We start from the raw sequence: 17,948 nt of genomic DNA on the forward strand, positions 1-17,948 counted from the left end.
TTTTCTGCATTTACTCATTAGATCTAGTAATTTTTGTTCACATTAGTTAGCATTTTCTAAATACATTATTATGTCATCTGCAGACATAGTTTCACTTCTACTTTCTCATCTTTATGCTTTTCTGTTTTGTTTTTCATTTTCATTTTTTACTCTATTTTATTTAATATCACCTGCTGCATCATGTTGAAGAGAAGTGATACGAGCAGATATCCTGTCTTTTGTCCCATTCTTAAAGTGAAAGTATTGAGTATTTTACTGTTGATTATAATAATCACAGCTGGAAATTTTTCCTTTTTTAAAAAAGATTTTTATTTATTTATTCATGAGAGACACAGAGAGAGAGGCAGAGACACAGGCAGAGGCAGAAGCAGGCTCCATGCAGGGAGCCCGATGTGGGGCTCGAACCCAAGAATCCGGGATCACGCCCTGAGCCAAAGGCAGGCGCTCAACTGCTGAGCCACTCAGGCGTCCCTGGAGAATTTTTCATAAGAGTCTTTCAGCTAATTGAGAAATTTCTATTTCTACTTTTGGTTAGGAAGAGGAGTTGAGTTTTGTCAAATATATTTTCCAGTTTTGAAACTGATCTTTTATTTTCTAATTTGATTAATTTCCATATTCTTCTAATAATCTTGGCTACTGAGGAGCCACCCAGAAGGTTAAGAACAATTTATCAGGAAGGAAAGTACTCCAGCTGAGCCTCTTTCAGTTAAAATAATTTTCTTTTGTCACTTTTTAAATAGATGGGAAATATACATTTTAGTAATATTTTCAACTAAAAGAGTTAAAACCAGCAATAACAACAATTAAAAAAGCAAGTGATTTGCATTTACCTCTTTACCAATCTCATGTTATTTAGCAAATCCATATCGTGGACCTACCAGGTGCCACATATTAATGGCCTGAATTCCTGTAAATAGTGAACAGATAAAGTACTTGCTGCAAATACATCACAGCTTGCTCAGAATAATCCTTGATTATGCCAGACAGTGTATTTTTTATTCCAGACCCCACACTGTGAGTCATTTGAGCTAAAGTTTGTTTTCCTCTTCCAATTAACCACAGCACCTGATCAGCCTAATTACAGCCTTGGCAGGGATCTAAATCTGATTTACCTGTGCAGTTTCCACTTCTGTTTATTTGCCTCAGAAAAGTCCTCTTTAAAAGCCCTTTATTTTTTTAAGATTTATTTGTTTGTTTGTTTGTTTGTTTAATCTTAGAGAGAGGAGAGAGAGAGAGAGAAAGAGAATCCTCAAGTAGACTTCCTGCTAAGCCCAATGCAGGGCTCCATTCACAGCCCTGAGATCATGACCTGAGCCAGAATGAAGTGTCAGACACTTACCAACTGAGCTACCCAGGTGCCCCTAAGAGCCCTTTAAAACCTAACTGCTGGTGTGATTCTTCCTGCTACAGCGGGAAGGAGGGTGGAAGAGAGAACAAGAATGATGTAGGGAGAAGGAAAAAGGAGGAGGAAAATGAGAGGGAAGGCAGGAGGGAAGGAGGAAGAGACAGAGAGGAAAAAAGCAGACCCTTTGGAGTGGTGCACATCAATGATCAATAATTTCTCCTTCTCTTGAACAACGAATTTTATCCCATTTTTTACCACAGGGTCAGGATGAGGAAGTGACAAGGTGACCAACTTCTTTTGAAGTCAATTTTTCACTTGTATCTTTTTATATTAAATGACTGAAAATTCTATGAAATGTGGTCTTGCCAATAGTCGTGAAATGAACTGATCCAAGGAATGCTCCAGCACAGGGTAGTGATGGACTGTAGGACCCACTAATAAAGTTGTTTTCTGGATTAAATAAGTTAACTCATATAAACTGCTTTGAAAAGTTCCTGGTCCAAAGTTATTTTCAAAAATTATTATTACACAGGAAGCATACTAAAAATGAGAGTGGGACACCTGGGGGGCTCAGAATGACCAACTCTTGATTTTGGCTTGGGTCATGATCTCAGGGTTTTATGATTTCTCTATAAAGGTTATATCTGAAAGAGAAATCAGTTTGAATGATATAAGAGCACATGCAGATGGCATGAGCTTGGCTCTGTGACCCGTCAGTTGAGTTAGAATCTAACAATATTATCAGGCATCTAATATATGCCAAATATCATCAGTTCTCTTTCAAAAACAAAGCCTGGAAATCTGCCCTTAAAATGAGGACTGAGAGGTGAAACACAAAGCAGAGTGCCAAGATATTTTCTTGTTGAACAGTTAAGTGAAATGTCAGCCAAGAAGCAAAACAAAAGAGTAAATTGAGCTGATGCTCCGGAGGAGTGTTGGGTTATTTCTACAGGCGTTGTAATTCAGATCTCCTTTGAAAAGGCTGACAATTCAAGCTTTTCCCAATTACTACTGAACTGTGTACTATTCATCTTTGGAATGTTTATGAAGGAAGGCTACGACAGGCAGCTTGCTGTGTAATTTAAGAGACAACAGAAATTAAGCCATTGGGAAATGATGTCATCTTCAAATTTGTTAGAAGAAGATTTCAGAGCAAAGGGCAGTCAGAGAATGACTCAAAAGAGTTGAACCAGGCAAGAGGGAGAGTCCGGAGAGATGAAAGTAGGGACATCACAGGCGTGGGGAACAAGGACACAGAGAAATAGGGACTAAATCTGTCTAGTGACGTGTGTCTCCAAGTGTGAATTTGGAGCCACCTACACAGAGAACCACCTGGGGGCACTAATTGAAAATGCAGTTCTTAAAAAAATAAGTAAAGAAAAAAAAAGAAGAAAAATGCAGCTCTTGAGACTCTGCTTTACCTTAGAATCAGACTCTCTGGGAGACAGGGTTGAAGACCCCAGTATTTGAGATTCTGAGGTTTGAGAAAGCGAGTGGAGGGCACCAACAGGGCCAGGATATTGGCCACTGTGGTTGCTGCTTCTTTTTGTTCTCAACATTTCATTGAGGTGTGGCTTGTATATTGTGTGATTCCGTGTTGTAAAAGTGCAAGGCACAAGCCCTGACAAATAAAACCATGTAACTGTCGTAAGACCAGTCTTTTTTTTTTTTTAAGGTTTTATTTATTTATTTGAGAGAGAAAGAGAAAGGCGGTGGGGGGGGGGCTCATACATAAGCATAGGGGACGGGGAGAGAAGGAGTGAGAATTAGACTCCACACTGAGCAGGGCTCGACCCCAGGACCCTAAGATCATGACCTGAGCAAAAGGCAGATGCTTCACCGCCTGAGCCACCCAGGCGCCCGCCAGAAGATGGGTGTTGATACTAAATATTCGTCACCCAGGTGCCTGGATTCCAGGCACAGGAGTTTCAGTTGCTCAAAGTCCTTGCCAACCATCAGCCTTTTAAATCCCAGCTGTTAGAGGAGGGGCAAGAGGGCAGAAGAGTAGGGTCCCCGAGTCACCTGTCCCCACCAAATTACCTAGATAACCTTCAAATCATCCAGAAAATCTATGAATGCAGCCTGAGATTTAAAGAGAGACCCGCTGGAATGCTACAGTGAGAAGAGTTCGCGCTTCTATCAAGGTAGGAAGACGGGGAAAAAGAAAGACACAAAAGGCCTCCAAGGGGGAGGGGCCCCGAGGAGCCGGGCTGAGGCCGGGGGAGTGTCCCCAGGACAGGAGAGCCCCGTCCCGGAGGAGCAGGAGCTGCACCAACCTTCCCGGGCGGAAAGGGGCCCGCAGGGAGTTAGAGCAGGACCCAGGAGGGCGGGGATGCCCTCGGGCTCCCGGGGACACTAACAGGCACCTGCGCCCCGGGAGAGTGCGCCGAGCTCCCTAAGGGCTGCAGCGCGCACGGCGGGACCCGGAGCAGCTCGGAGGGGCTCGGGCGGCGGCTCCGCGGAGGGGGCTGCGGGGCGGGAGCGCAGATCCAACAGCGCAGGCCCCGGGGCACAGGGAGCCGGGACACAGCCCAGGATCCGGCCTCCCCCGGGACAGGCAGAGGCCGGGAGGGCCCAGGACAGCGAGGACGCTCCTGCCCCGAGCTGAGCAGATCAGCGCCCTGCCCCGGAGCCTCCAGGCCCTGCAGATGGAGAGCCCCGGAGCTACTGCGGGGGCTGACTCCAGGGCTGCAGAGCTGCCCCCGCCACTGGGGTTGTTCCTCCTGGGGCCTGATGGGGTCAACAACCCCCACTGAGCCCTGCACCAGGCAGGGGCAGAGCAGCTCGCCCAAGTGCTAACACCTGAGAATCAGCACAGCGGGGCCCCTCCCCCAGAAGACCAGCGAGACGGACCAGTTCCAGGGGAAGTCAAGGGACTTAAAGTACACAGAATCGGAAGATACTCCGCCGTGGGTTTTCTTTTTGTTTTGTTTTGTTTTGTTTTTCTTTTTGATTTCTGATTGCTTCCCCCACACCTTTTTTTCACCTTTATTTCTTTTTCTTTCTCTTTTCCTTCTCTTTTTTCCTTTTTTTCTCCCATTTTTCTTTTTCTTTTCTTTCTTTCTCTCTCTCTTTTTCTCCTTTTCCCAATACGACTTGTTTTTGGCCACTCTGCACTGAGCAAAATGACTAGAAGGAAAACCTCACCTCAAAAGAAAGAATTAGAAACAGTCCTCTCTCCCACAGAGTTACAAAATCTGGATTGCAATTCAATGTCAGAAAGCCAATTCAGAAGCACTATTATACAGTTACTGGTGGCTCTAGAAAAAAGCATAAAGGACTCAAGAGACTTCATGACTGCAGAATTTAGATCCAATCGCCAGAAATTAAAAATCAATGGAATGAGATGCAATCCAAACTAGAAGTCCTAACGATGAGGGTTAACAAGGTGGAAGAATGAGTGACTGACATAGAAGACAAGTTGATGGCAAAGACGGAAATTGAGGAAAAAAGAGACAATTAAAAGACCCTGAGGTTAGATTAAGGGAAATAAACGACAGCCTGAGGAAGAAAAACCTACATTTAATTGGGGTTCCCGAGGGCGCTGAAAGGGACAGAGGGCCAGAATATGTATTTGAACAAATGATAGCTGAAAACTTTCCTAATCTGGGAAGGGAAACAGGCATTCAGATCCAGGAAATAGAGAGATCCCCCACCCTAAAATCAATAAAAACCGTTCAACACCTCGACATCTAATAGTGAAGCTTGCAAATTCCAAAAATAAAGAGAAGATCCTTAAAGCAGCAAGAGACAAGAAATCCCTGACTTTTATGGGAAGGAGTATTAGGGTAACAGCACACCTCTCCACAGAGACCTGGCAGGCCAGAAAGGGCTGGCAGGATATATTCAGGGTCCTAAATGAGAAGAACATCAACCAAGAATACTTTATCCAGCAAGACTCTCATTCAAAATGGAAGGAGAGATAAAGAGCTTCCAAGACAAGCAGGAACTGAAAGAATATGGAACCTCCAAACCAGCTCTGCCAGAAATTTTAAAGGGGACTCTTAAAATTCCCCTTTAAGAAGAAGTTCAGTGGAACAATCCACAAAAACAAGGACTGAATAGATATCATGATGACACTAAGCTCATATCTGTCAATAGTAACTCTAAACGTGAACGGGCTTAATGACCCCAACAAAAGGCACAGGGTTTCAGACTGGAGAAAAAAGCAGGACCCATCTATTTGCTGTCTACAAGAGACTCATTTTAGACAGAAGGACACCTACAGCCTGAAAATAAAAGGTTGGAGAACCATTTACCATTCAAATGGTCCTCAAAAGAAAGCAGGGGTAGCCATCCTTATATCAGATAAACTAAAATTTACCCCGAGGACTCTAGTGAGAGACAAAGAGGGACACTATCTCATACTTAAAGGATCTATCCAACAAGAGGACTTAACAATCCTCAATATATATGCCCGAGGGTGAGAGCTGCCAAATATTTAAACCAATTAATAACCAAACTGAAGAAATACTTAGATAATAATACACTTATACTTGGTGACTTCAATCTAGCTCTTTCTATACTCGATAGGTCTTCTAAGCACAACGTCTCCAAAGAAATGAGAGCTTTAAATGATACACTGGACCAGATGGATTTCACAGATATCTACAGAACTTTACATCCAAACTCAACTGAATACACATACTTCTCAAAGGCACATGGAACTTTCTCCAGAATAGACCACATACTGGGTCACAAATCGGGTCTGAACCAATACCAAAAGATCGGGATCATCCCCTGCATATTCTCAGACCATAATGCCTTGAAATTAGAACTAAATCACAACCAGAAGTTTGGGAGGACCACAAACACGTGGAAGTTAAGGACCATCCTGCTAAAAGATGAAAGGGTCAACCAGGAAATTAAGGAAGAATTAAAAAGATTCATGTAAACTAATGAGAATGAAGATACAACCGTTCAAAATCTTTGGGATGCAGCAAAAGCAGTCCTAAGGGGGAAATACATCGCCATACAAGCATCCATTCAAAAACTGGAAAAACTCAAATACAAAAGTTCACCTTACACATAAAGGAGCTAGAGAAAAAGCAGCAAATGGACCCCATGCCCAGTAGAAGAAGAGAGTTAATTAAAATTCGAGCAGAACTCAACGAAATCGAGACCAGAAGAACTGTGGAACAGATCAACAGAACCAGGAGTTGGTTCTTTGAAAGAATTAATAAGATAGATAAACCATTAGCCAGCCTTATTAAAAATAAGAGAGAGAAGACTCAAATTAATAAAATCATGAATGAGAAAGGAGAGATCACTACCAACACCAAGGAAATACAAACGATTTTAAAAACATATGAACAGGTATACGCCAATAAATTAGGCAATCTAGAAGAAATGGACGCATTCCTGGAAAGCCACAAACTACCAAAACTGGAACAGAAAGAAATAGAAAACCTGAACAGGCCAATAGCCAGGGAGGAAATTGAAGCAGTCATCAAAAACCTCCCAAGACACAAGAGTCCAGGGCCAGATGGCTTCCCAGGGGAATTCTATCAAACGTTTAAAGAAGAAATCATACCTATTCTACTAAAGCTGTTTGGAAAGATAGAAAGAGATGGAGTACTTCCAAATTCGTTCTATGAGGCCAGCATCACCTTAATTCCGAAACCAGGCAAAGACCCCACCAAAAAGGAGAATTACAGACCAATATCCCTGATGAACATGGATGCAAAAATTCTCAACAAGATACTAGCCAATAGGATCCAACAGTACATTAAAAAAATTATTCACCATGACCAAGTAGGATTTATCCCCGGGACACAAGGCTGGTTCAACACTCCTAAAACAATCAATGTGATTCATCATATCAGCAAGAGAAAAACCAAGAACCATATGATCCTCTCATTAGATGCAGAGAAAGCATTTGACAAAATACAGCATCCGTTCCTGATCAAAACTCTTCAGCGCATCGGGATAGAGGGAACTTTCCTCGACATCTTAAAAGCCATCTATGAAAACCCCACAGCCAATGTCTTTCTCAGCGGGGAAGCACTGGGAGCCTTTCCCCTAAGATCAGGAACAAGACAGGGATGTCCACTCTCACCACTGCTGTTCAACATAGTTCTGGAAGTCCTCGCCTCAGCAATCAGACAACAAAAAGACATTAAAGGCATTCAAATTGGCAAAGAAGAGGTCAAACTCTCCCTCTTCGCCGATGGCCTGATACTCTACATAGAAAACCCAAAAGCCTCCACCCCAACATTGCTAGAACTCATACAGCAATTTGGTAGCATGGCAGGATACAAAATCAATGCCCAGAAGTCAGTGGCATTTCTATACACTAACAATGAGACTGAAGAAAGAGAAATTAAGGAGTCAATCCCATTTACAATTGCACCCAAAAGCATAAGATACCTAGGAATAAACCTAACCAAAGAGGTGAAGGATCTATACCCTAAAAACTATAGAACACTTCTGAAATAAATTGAGGAAGACACAAAGAGATGGAAAAATCTTCCATGCTCATGGATTGGCAGAATTAATATTGTGAAAATGTCAATGTTACCCAGGGCAATTTACATGTTTAATGCAATCCCTATAAAAATACCATGGACTTTCTTCAGAGAGTTAGAACAAATTATTTTAAGATTTGTGTGGAATCAGAAAAGACCCCGAATAGCCAGGGGAATTTTAAAAAAAAAAACCATATCTGGGGGCATCACAATGCCAGATTTCAGGCATTTAAAGTACAACTTTCAAAGCTGTGGTCATCAAGACAGTGTGGTACTGGCACAAAAACAGACACATAGATCAATGGAACAGAATAGAAAACCCAGAAGTGGACCCTGAACTTTATGGTCAACTAATATTCGATAAAGGAGGAAAGACTATCCATTGGAAGAAAGACAGTCTCTTCAATAAATGGTGCTGGGAAAATTGGACATCCACATGCAGAAGAATGAAACTGGACCAGTCTCTTTCACCATACACAAAGATAAACTCAAAATGGATGAGAGATCTAAATGTGAGACAAGATTCCATCAAAATCCTAGAGGAGAACACAGGCAACACCCTCTTTGAACTCGGCCACAGTAACTTCTTACAAAATAGATCCACAAAGGCAAAAGAAACAAAAGCAAAAATGAACTATTGGAACTTCATCAAGATAAGAAGCTTTTGCACAGCAAAGGATACAGTCAACAAAACTAAAAGGCAACCTACAGAATGGGAGAAGATATTTGCAAAAGACGTATCAGATAAAGGGCTAGTTTCCAAGATCTATAAAGCACTTATTAAACTCAACACCAAAGAAACAAACAATCCAATCATGAAATGGGCCAAAGACATGAAGAGAAATCTCACGGAGGAAGACATGGACATGGCCAACACGCACATGAGAAAATGCTCTGCATCACTTGCCATCAGGGAAATACAAATCAAAACCACAATGAGATACCACCTCACACCAGTGAGAATGGGGAAAATTAACAAGGCAGGAAACAACAAATGTTGGAGAGGATGTGGAGAGAAGGGAACCCTCTTACACTGTTGGTGGGAATGGGAACTGGGGCAGCCACCCTGGAAAACTGTGGAGGTTCCTCAGAGAGTTAAAAATAGACCTGCCCTACGACCCAGCAATTGCACTGTTGGGGATTTACCCCAAAGATTCAGATGCAATGAAACGCCAGGACACCTGCACCCAATTGTTTCTAGCAGCAATGTCCACAATAGCCAAACTGTGGAAGGAGCCTCGGTGTCCATCGAAAGATGATGGATAAAGAAGATGTGGTTTATGTATACAATGGACTATTCCTCAGCAATTAGAAACGACAAATACCCACCATTTGCTTCAACGTGGATGGAACTGGAGGGTATTATGCTGAGTGAAGTAAGTCAATTGGAGAAGGACAAACAGTGTATGTTCTCATTCATTTGGGGAATATAAATAATAGTGAAAGGGAATATAAGGGAAGGGAGAAGAAATGTTGGGAAATATCAGAAAGGGAGACAGAACATAAAGACTCCTAACTCTGGGAAACGAACTAGGGGTGGTGGAAGGGGAGGAGGGCGGGGGGGTGGGGGTGAATGGGTGACGGGTACTGAGGGGGACACTTGATGGGATGAGCACTGGGTGTTATTCTGTATGTTGGTAAATTGAACACCAATAAAAAATTAATTTATTAAAAAATAAATAAATAAATAAATAAATAAATAAATAAATAAATCCCAGCTGTTCTAGTGGGTGGGAAGCGCTATCTCACTGTAATCTCAATTTGTATTTCCCTGACGATGAAACGCACGGGGCACCCCTTCATGTACTTATTGGTCATTCACATGCCTTCTCTTGTTCAAAACTTTTCTCCATTTTATTATTGGCTATTTGGCTTCTTACTGAATTGCAAGCTATTTTTATACATTCCAGATAAAATTTCTTTGTCAGATTTCTGTTTTACAGATATTTTCTTAAGATCAATGGCTTGATATTTAAATTTCTTTGTGTTGTCTTTTTAATTTGAGTGAGATACAATTTATCATTTTTGTCTTTCTTGTATTTTTGTGTCCTAAGATATATTTGCCTACCCTGACGTCACAAAGATTTTCTGTGTTTTTGTTTAAACTTTACTGTTTTCGCTCTTATGTTTAGGCCAATAATTTACTTTTAGCTTTTGTAAATGGTGTGAGTTAGAGGTTGAGCTTGACTTATTTTTCTTTTATGCACAGTTCTAGGACCATTCTTGCAAATATGATTCTTTGTTACTGAATTATAAGCTTTGTGCAAATTCAGTTGATTCTGGGTATGTGTATATTTGTGCACCAGTTGTTGTATCTCTTTGTACTAGATATTTATCATGTGACACTACCACACAGTCAGTGTTGATTACTATAGCTTGGAAATCTTAAAATCAAGTAGTACTTGTTATCCAACTTTGTTTCTTTTGCAAATATGTTTTCGCTCTTTAGGTCACTTTAGAGTATAATGTAAATTTATTTGAGCCTCACAAAATTAGTTGGGAAGAGTTTCTTCCCTTTCTTTCATTCTTTTTTTTTTTTTTTTTTTGCTTAATTATAATATTTTCTTCCTTAAATGTTATATGGGATACTCCGTAAGGAAACCATTGAGGTTTCTTTTTATTATTCATGTCTTTTTTTTTTTAAGAAATTATAGTTTTTAAAAGATTTATTTATTTATTTATTTAATTTTTTTTTGAGCGAGAGAGTGTAAGCTGAGAGAGGGACAGAAGGAGAGAACCCTAGCAGACTCCATGCCCAGCATAGAGCCCAATACAGAGCTTGATCTCATGACCTTGAGATAATGACCTGAGCCAAAATCAAGAGTCAGAAGCTTAACCCACTGAGCCACCCAGGCGGCCCTATTCATGTCTCTTTAAGGATCAAAGTAGAACATGGCTCAACTTAAAAAAAAATTTAACAGATAAGACTAATATTTAGTAGTCAAGATACTCAAAAGTGGGATTTTTGTTTGTATGTGTGTAAAGGCTTCTAAAACGAGTTCAATCTCTTTAATAGAATAGCACTCATCAGATGTTCTATTTTTTCCTGAAATAGAAATTGTTGAAGTTGTGTTTTTCAAAAAATTTGTCCAGTTAATGTAATTTGTTAAACTAATTGGCATGTTGTTCTCCCCATATTCCCTTATTACAATTTTATTATTTGTGATACAGTTCATGATATTCATTTTCAAATTTCTGATTCTGATACCTTATATAACTCTTTTTTTTCTTGATTAGTCTTCCTGGTGCTTATCAGTTTTATAAATCTCATCAAAGGACCAACTTTGGAGTTTGTTAATTTTCTCTTTTTTATTTTATTTATTATATTCTCTTATCTGTATTACTTCTTTTCTCCTACTTACTATGGGCTTTTTTCTTCTTTTTTTACTTAATAAGGTAGAAACTTGCAGTATTGATTGTTAGCTTTTATCTCTCCTAATATGGTAATATACATCATTATGCTATATTGTAAGTTAACATAATTATATTACATATTACTAATTTTACATGTAGTATTTTTATTCACTTAATTGCAAAAATTTTCCTCAGCAAGCTATGGAAACACAGAAAGACCAGTTGCAAGTCTTGCTCTGATGAATCTCTGTCTGCTCAATGGAAAAATAACACTAATGGTGGGGTCTTTGTACCTACTGGCATATTATGGCCAATTGTCACCCTGTATATGCAGTGTAGTTAAGAATTGGGGTGTGGATTCACTGAGAATGCTGTCCAACCATTGACGTCAGCCCTGATTAAATGGCTGCTTGATAAGCCTGACAGCAACTATCATGAAGCAATGAGAAAAGTGGAACAAACATCTCTATTTATTTCTATTATGTTTTTGTTTAGAAATTGGTATCCTTGATGTCATAACCAATGCGTCCATGAGTGCGAAATGCATTACTTGCAAGAGTTACCTACATATAATTCACATGCACTCAATATAAAATATTTAAACCCAATTTGAAACAGAAAATGCAGCAAGGCAATATTCTTTTGAAAGTTCTCTTTTCTCCCTGGCTGCCTAGCTTGGGAGAAAGACAGAAAACAAGCATTAGAGAAAGATTCTTGAGCAAGGAAGGACAGTCTTACAAGTAGTTGCATTCCTCATGTTACCTTTTCCCACCCAAAGTTGAGTGAGTCTGTAGCAGGTCTCACCCTTGTGGAGAGCATCTGTCTGCAGAAAACTTTTCAAAGATGAGGTTCCAACTTGGAGCTACTTGTGTCATTTTAGTCTTCCCTTGATTATACAATTTTTTTTTGGTGCAGTGAACAGGAAAAAATATATATCTATATATATTTGTGTGTGTACATATATATGTATGTGTATATATTTCCCAAGAGTGTTCCTTAGAAAATTTGGGCCATAGTATTTTGATGTTATTCAAACAATAAAATTTTAAGAGCAAATGAGGATACAGTAAAACTGGTCAGGATTGCAAGACTACACTGACCCTTAGTTATAATATTGTAAGCTAAGACTCCCAGAGCAAGTCATTACATATATATGTACTTATGATGATAGCAGTATTGTTCACCCTAGGGGACATTTGGAAAGATAAGGAGGCATATTTGTATAATCTAATGGATTAGTGGGCAAGAACCAAGGATGATAAACATACTATCATAGGGACGCCGGGGTGGCCTAGTGTTTGAGTGTCTGCCTTCAGCTCAGGTCGTGACCCCGGGGTCCCAGGATCGAGTCCTATATCGGGCTCCCTGCAGGGAGCCTGCTTCTCCCTCTGCCTATGTCTCTGCCTCTCACTGTGCCAGTCATGAATAAATAAATATAATTTTAAAAACCTATACTATCATATATAATTTTTAAGAGTATTTATTTATTTGAGAGAGAGAAAGCAGAGCAAGTGGGAGAGAACACTAGTGGGGAGGGACAGAGGGAGAAGCAGGCTCCCCACTGAGCAGGGAGCCAATGCAGGGCTCAATCCCAGGACACCAGGATCATGACCTGAGCCAAAAGCAGAAGTTTAACTGACTGAGCCACCAGACACCCCTATCGTATATAAGTTTTATGTATGATGTAAACTATGTATTTATGAATAGTCTAACACATGCTTTCCTGTGAGCTCTTCTAACAAGTAGCATCTTCTGGGAGTCATGTTTCATAGAACGGAGTGTGAAATGCTGATTTAGAGTGATAAACAAACATGATCTATATATAGATAGATAGATTATATATATATAAACCTAATATATATATATATATATATATATATAATCTATGTTTTTTTTTTTTTTTATAATCTATGTTGAATAAGTCTGGAGACTTGTGGCCCCAGGATCTCATCGTTAAGACTGAGAGCCCTCTGGAGCTCATCATGTGTCCTGCCTTAGTCTATCATCTTTCTCTGCATTTGTGTGCACCAGCAGGATGTCAGCGTGAGATGCACTCATCAGGGAGCTGTCATAAAAAATGGGCAAAGAATTAAGAGGCCACTTGGTATCATGGAGAAGAAGTGTCTCAACGAGTCAGCCTCACCCGACAATTACAGTGAATATTGTGAGGCTCAGATGGGGAAGAGCAGCTAAGGCCACCCCTGGAATGTGCAGCTCAGTGCAGCCCCGATGAGAAATGCCTGAGGAAAGTCTGTTTGGCTAGAACCACTAATGACGGAAGACAGAGGCTTCTCTTGCCTGGGCGCATCACCCTTCCAAAGCAGGATCTAGCGCACAGAGGCATGAAACAAAGCAGCCCAGTGGGCTCTGAGTCAGGGCCGCACAACAGAGCCATGACTAGTCCATTCTTGCAGCATCCCTGGGGACAAGTCTCCAGTTCCTCCTGCAGGCGGCACACGCTCTAGCCCCTCTGCGCCAGCACAGGCCCAGAGGCTCTCCAGCGGGCCCATTACAGAGGGAGCTGGATGTGCTCTAAGGCGGGGAAACTTCACGTGTAGTGAGTGTAACTCCGAGGCCCAAATGCCGGCCACTCCACCGAAACCAGAGCATCTGAATCGTGAGTGCTTTGAGAGAAGAGACCACTTTTAAAAATTTCCCTAACACCTTCCCATCAGATAATCCTGAATTAAGGACATACTTACTTCAAACTGTGCTGTAAGAGAGGACCAATAAGTGGGTGAAATTGTTAGTAACCTATGACAATGGCTGACTCAGAAAACCAACCTGCAAGGCCTGGCAGCTGCTGCCTCTCGGGGACTCCAAGGGGCTGGAGGAGAGGAAAGCATACTCCAGGCTGGGTTTCCAGCACTGCTGCCAAACAAACTCAGATAAACTCGGCTCAAGAGAAGTCGATAACTCAAGAGACACGGGTTTAGAAAAGACAGAAGAGTTTATCTTGGGTGCCGCCGCTTGGGGGCCGGGTGGGGGGGTGGGGAGGGTGTGGAGGCTCCTGTTTTAACAACCAGCCTCGCAGCAGAAGAAACACCTAGAGCTTTGTAAGAGAGGTTTGGGGGGCGGGGTATGTGCAGGGGCTCAGGCAGAGAGCACGTTTCATCAATACCCCAAGAAAGTGTGATAAGGAACAAGCACAATAGATTTTAGTTAGAGTATGAGTTGGGGTGTCCTGCGTGTGTCTAGTTTTAACTGTTGGGGTCTGCGGGTCTACAGGTGAGGAAGAGGGCTTGCTGACAACATGAAACTAGGCAAGAAAGATACGATGCAAAAGAGTGAGTCAATTTGGGGTCATCTTTAAGATGAAGTGACGTGCTCACTCAGTCTCCTACCCATCTATTTACTTGACAGACATCTATAGGAACCCCCATGCTAGCTCTCAGAGGGACAGAAATAAGAAGGTTCTTTTCTCAAGGAATCCAGGTGGTCTAGCTGTTTCTCCCAGGTTGGAATGCACATGAATCACTCGGGATCATGGCTGAAAATGCAGATCCCTGGCCACACCCCGACAGAGTCTCATTGACGTTGGCTGGGGTGACTTCTAAGCGTCTTCATTGTTTTTTTTATAGTAATTATGATGCCTGTGTTCTATGTGACACTAATCAGGCACATAGTAGCCAGAGGACCCTGTCAGCCTATTCCCGATGCACCGAGTGATTAAGAACATAACTCTCAGGAGCATCTCCTTCAGAGTCTGGCAACAAAAGCCAGACTCCAGGGAAATGACTCAACTCTTTAAGACCCAGTCTCATTTGAAATAAAATGGAGATATATTTCTTATCCTTTGGGATCATTTTGAGACTAAAATGAGGTCGTGTATGTCTGGTACCTAACTTAGCACATAATAGGTGCCTAATGGATAGTTGCACTAGTAATCATAATTATCACTATTGGTGGTGTTATCTCTACCAATGTGATTTACCAGAATTAAGCTCTATCAATCAATATGAGTTATATATAAATATATTACATTAATATAAAGTATATGTACTCCATTGATCATATTAATTATGATGTGTTAATTATATTAATACACATGGTTAACAGAGTTTATGACCCTGAGGAAGCCAAGAGAGAAATTCGTGGAATTTTCTAGAACAATACTGGAGGCATCTTCTGAAAAATCCATTTCCTACAGGGTGAGACTTACCATCTGTCTTATATTGAAAAAAAAAGAATGTATTAGAGTATTATGTATTATTAGAGTGTGTTTTCCAACATAATTTGAAGATCTTCACTTTGTAAAGATGGTAGTAAATGGGAGGTCTCCTGCAAAGAGTCACCTTATGTTATTTATGGTCATTTTCTTGTTCTTTGCTTTTATACTTAAGTGGTTTCTTTTCTTTTTTTAAGATTTTATTTATTCATGAGACACATACAGAGAGAGAGGTGAGACACCGGCAAAGAAGCAGGCTCCCTGCAGGGAACCTGATGTGGGACTCAATCCCAGGACCCTGGGATCACGCCCTGAGCCGAAGGCAGACGCTCAACCACTGAGCCATCCAGGTGTCCCTAAACTTAGGTGGTTTCAAAGCCAAATGGGGAATATAATCATCTTTTCTCTCCCATAATTTGACAATTTTCTATTTGAAAAGTAACTTTCTTATGATAAAGTAATACTGGATCTAAAAAAATTATGAAGCATGGCAAGTCCTGGAAAATGAGAAAATAATCACCCACATATTCACCATCTAGATATAACCATAATTAAAATTTGGCATTTAAAAAAAATAAAAATAAATAAAATTTGGCATTTATATAACCAACCTAATGTTGAGTGTTCTCCTTGGTGAGTCACAGATAGAAACCACAGCACCTGGAGTGGTAGCACGAAGGAAACTTTATTTGCAGCAAATAAACAGATGGTGGGGGGACCACTTCCAAAGGTGGGACTTCCCAGCAAAGGTGGGTGGGTGGGTTCCTTTTATTCAGGGTTAGAATGAATATTCAGATAGAGGAGCCTTGTCATCTGATGTGTAGGCAGGGGTAAGGTCAAGCTGGGCGGGAAGGAGCCATGCCTCTACACACATTGCATGTTATGTCAATAGGGTTGCACTCCTCCTCGGGAGGAGATTTTGGTATTATAATGAGGTTGAGGTAACTGTGGGTCACTCCATGGTCTATCTGCGCAGGCGTGATCTGTGGTTGAGCTCAAACCAGCCTGGATGCTCTAAGCCACCAGAGCTCTTCCCCTCATTATTGCTTGCGGGGTAGTTCTGGTTTCCATCATGGGATGCTGTCCCCCTCATGTTTTTTTCTGAGTGAAGAGATAAACTAGAAAAAAGAACTTAAGGAAAATGTGGGACGACAGTAGGTGGGTACACGTACGTGGGCAGTCAAGGTCAGCTCTTGGGGTCAATCACAAGGGGCTTGGCAGGTGACACTTAGTCTTTTTCTTTCCTCTTTATCATTTGTTTTGTCAGTGAAATTAAAATATGTACACAGCTTACTTTGCTTTTCCCTTAATATTCTATAATAGAGATTTCACATAACACATATGAACATTATACTTGGTGGCTAAATACCATTCTCCCATAATATATTTTATCAATCTCTTACTTGGTAAATTTCACTATTTTAAGATATATGATCAGGAATGATTCTATAATATTTATTTCTTTATTATTATGTATATTATTTTTCTTCTTGGATAGACTGCTGGAAACAGAATTATTGAGTGAAAAGTATGGATATTTTTAAATTTGTAAGACATGTTAATAAATTTGTCTCCATAAAGGTTGTGCCAATGCTTAGTCCTGTGATCAGAAAAAAAGGAATCAATTTATTTGATAACTGGAGATACTAAATGTGCTTTATTAATATATTGGGCATTATATTTCTTTCTCCGCAAATTCTACATCCCCTTCTTTTGTCCAGCTATCTATTAGAGACTTATTTGATGTTGATTTCTTCCTTTCTTCTTTCCTTCTTCCCCTCATTCCTCCCTTCATTCTTTCTTTTCTTACTAAAATTCATAATTTCAGATTTTTCATGGAATGAGTCTTGATATTAAGTTTATTGCTGGCTAACGCACAACCTAGAAGTATGTTTCTACTCTCTCCTGCAGTCGTATTATAGAAGGATTACATCAAAGTTCATTTGTAGAATTCTCTTTGATGACAAATATTTTAATATTTCCTTTCCCAGGCAGACCCCAAATGTGGCAGTTGTTAGCAGCAGCATACGGGATGCTTCTTCTTGGACCTATATATGGTTATCACAAGAAAGGGAGTATCACAAATCCTGAAGCTAATATGAATATTGTAAGTCTTTCATTAAGAAAAAATATTAAGAAATTATTAATTTATCATCAATTAGGTATAATTGGTGTGCTTGTCTACACCCAGCTCTACACTGACTAAATCTGCTTGCTCCCCTATTCCCTGGCATGGCTAACCAGGAGCTGAAAGTTGCTAATTTAAATTTTTTTAAGATTTATTTATTTATACATGAGAGACACAGAGAGAGAGGCAGAGACACAGGCAGAGGGAGAAGCAGGCTCCCTGCAGGGAGCCCAACATGGGACTTGATCCCGGGACCCCAGGATTGTGCCCTGAGCCAAAGGCAAATGCTCAACCACTGAGCCACCCAGGGATCCCTAATTTAAACCTTGAAAGACTTGAGCCAAGTTGGGGCAGTAATATTCACTTTTCTGGTGGTTTGAGCTACCATCTGATGGTGATTTCCTGAACAGAAGTTTCATGAGTTCATACAGATGACCTCTACAGAATTTCCTTGCATTCTCCCTAAAGCTTTTTCTAGAACAATTT

The 17,948-nt window shown here is 40.7% G+C and overlaps 1 protein-coding gene across 7 annotated transcripts in view; it reads left to right on the top strand.

Annotated features, from left to right (window-relative positions):
- The window catches only part of LIPK (lipase family member K), a 66,035-nt gene that overhangs the window by 17,818 nt on the left and 30,269 nt on the right, over nucleotides 1–17,948 (top strand). For 6 of the 7 annotated variants that reach the window (XM_041729512.1, XM_041729507.1, XM_041729509.1 and 3 more), the window contains one exon: nucleotides 17,326–17,441. In XM_041729512.1, coding sequence (XP_041585446.1) covers nucleotides 17,337–17,441 — 105 coding nt within the window. In that variant the 5' untranslated portion in view covers nucleotides 17,326–17,336. Of the gene's footprint in view, nucleotides 1–15,225; nucleotides 15,318–17,325; nucleotides 17,442–17,948 lie in introns of those variants that run through there. The other variant, XM_041729508.1, reaches the window with a different exon arrangement.

The sequence above is a fragment of the Vulpes lagopus genome, chromosome 14, assembly GCF_018345385.1.
Source record: "Vulpes lagopus strain Blue_001 chromosome 14, ASM1834538v1, whole genome shotgun sequence".
Lineage (NCBI taxonomy): Eukaryota > Metazoa > Chordata > Mammalia > Carnivora > Canidae > Vulpes > Vulpes lagopus.